This window comes from Octopus bimaculoides, chromosome 1 (assembly GCF_001194135.2).
Source record: "Octopus bimaculoides isolate UCB-OBI-ISO-001 chromosome 1, ASM119413v2, whole genome shotgun sequence".
NCBI lineage: Eukaryota > Metazoa > Mollusca > Cephalopoda > Octopoda > Octopodidae > Octopus > Octopus bimaculoides.
In genome coordinates this window covers 96,863,685-96,865,969 of record NC_068981.1, presented here as the reverse complement: position 1 = coordinate 96,865,969, position 2,285 = coordinate 96,863,685, and the positions used below count along the sequence as shown (strand labels likewise).

The following is a 2,285-nucleotide window of genomic DNA, read 5'->3' as shown; positions in this document are numbered from 1 at the left end:
CACACACACACACACGTATATATACACATACACAAGACTGCTGGTACGTTCTAAGTTCAAATTCCGCCGAGATCGACTTTGCATTTCATCCTTTGGGAGTCGATTAAATATGTACCAGTTACGCATTGGGGTTGATGTAATCGGCGTAATCTACCCCCTCAAGCTGCCTTTGTGGCAAAAATTTGAAATGATATATTTATATGAGCTAATCTTATTCATATATACAAAAACACACACGCATATATGTATGTATATATATATATATGTTTCTCTGTGTGTGTGTATGTATGTATGTATATATGTATGCGTATATATATATATTGCGCGTTTTTTACATCGTTTGACAACCGATGTTGGTGTGTTTACGTCCCCGTAACTAAGGGGTTCGACAAAAGAGACCGATAGAATAAGTACTAGGCTTACAAAGAATAAGTCCTGAGGTGATCCAGCATGGCCGCAGTCAAATGACTGAAAAAAATAAAAGAATAAAAGAATAAAAGATATATAAATATATATATTTATGCACATACAATTATATACATACATATATATAATATATATATTATATATCATACACGTGTATGTATGTATGTACGGATGGATGGATGGATGGATGGAGGATGGATGAACGGGTAGATGGATGCGTGCATGTATGCATGCAAGCGTGCATGTGTAACCTGTAATCGTGACAATGGGATGGTGAATTAGAAAAACACGAAATCTGTAAGAAAATTATTGTCTTATATCAAAAATATTTATTGGGCCTGCAGATACTGAAATAAAAAGATGACAAGGTTGTTTATCTTACTTTATAAACAAAGGTTATTGGGTTTTTACTTAAAATATTGTGATACAGGTGAATTACGAATCTACATTATGTACTTGCATCTATATACATTATGTATTTGCATCTATAAATTTAATTGAGTATATTAAAAATTAATATAAACAACTAGGCGCAATATGATACCATAAAGGAAAAATTATATCGTCACTAATTGTGACTGAGGCTGCTGAAGCACTTATAATGTAAGAAATAAGAGTTAAAACCTCTTAATACTGTAAGAAGCGCGCAATATATATATACGTGTATACATACATATATACAATACAAATAATATGTGAGTATAAGCATATATACGTACATGTATGTACATACCTACATCTACATGTATATATAGATGCATATCTGGGTACAGGACGTTGTGAAAAAACGTGGACAAAATGATAAACAGAGTACAGAAAACACACTGGCCACATAGAGAACATTTCCTTCATCAGCTGTCACCATTCTAAAACTAAGCGTTTCGAAGAGTTAGGGCATATATACATATATGCTTGTGTGTGTGTGTGTGTGTGTGTGTGTGTGTGTGTGTGTGTTTGCATATATGAAGAAGATTAGCTTATTCATAGATAACGAAACATCATTATCAGCGTGAGTCAAACAGATCTAGTCGGCATGTCAATAAGAACGATCATGTTCATGCTCGTACATGATGAAATGTGCTCTCTCTCTCCCTCCATCAAATCGACGTTGACTGCACATGCACACGGTGGGCTATTTGTCAGATGTCAATGTTCGTTGGACAACGTGAAACGAAGTATACTCTAAAGAACACAAAGCACCGCCCGGTCCTACAATCGAAGCCACGCTCTTGTGATCGCGTGTGCAATACCTTTACCGCTAGGCCAAAGAACTTCACGCGCCTATACACACACACACACACACACAAAGTTGCACGTTCCCGACGAACGGGAACGTGAAACTGTTGAGTAACACATTTGTGAAAATTTTGCAGCTTTAATAAAAGTATACATACATACACGCACACACACACACACACACACACACACACACACACACACACATATATATATCATCAGCATCAACATCATCATCACTGTCATCATCATCATATAAACAACTATGAGTTTGTACACTGAAAATTCGTGTCCAACAATTTCAAAATTCAAACATGTTCGCACTAGATTATTCCGTTCCTACTTCTCGATATCTCAGATATTTCCTTTATTTTCTCAGTTACATAATCATCTGTGACATTTTTCTTGCTTTCTCCGACATTATATCATATACTGTCAAAAGCTGTCATATCCTCTTGGCCAGTCTCACTTTCTGTCTCATGCCATTATAATCTGTGACAGTCTGTCAGATGGAAAGAGTGAGAGAGTTTTATATATAAAGATGTAAGTATGTACATATATGTGTGTATACATGTATATATATTTCTTGTATTATATATATATATATATATATATATATATAT

The 2,285-nt window shown here is 34.8% G+C and overlaps 1 protein-coding gene across 2 annotated transcripts in view; it reads right to left on the bottom strand.

Annotated features, from left to right (window-relative positions):
- LOC106879539 (T-box protein VegT-B) overlaps window positions 1-2,285 on the bottom strand; it is a 163,176-nt gene that overhangs the window by 61,574 nt on the left and 99,317 nt on the right. The window contains exon 3 of one of the 2 annotated variants that reach the window (XM_052968471.1): window positions 424-468. The exons of the other annotated variant lie outside the window; for it this stretch is intronic. Within the exon in view, the coding sequence (XP_052824431.1) occupies window positions 424-468 (45 nt within the window). The remainder of the gene's footprint in view (window positions 1-423; window positions 469-2,285) is intronic. 2 annotated transcript variants of the gene reach the window in all.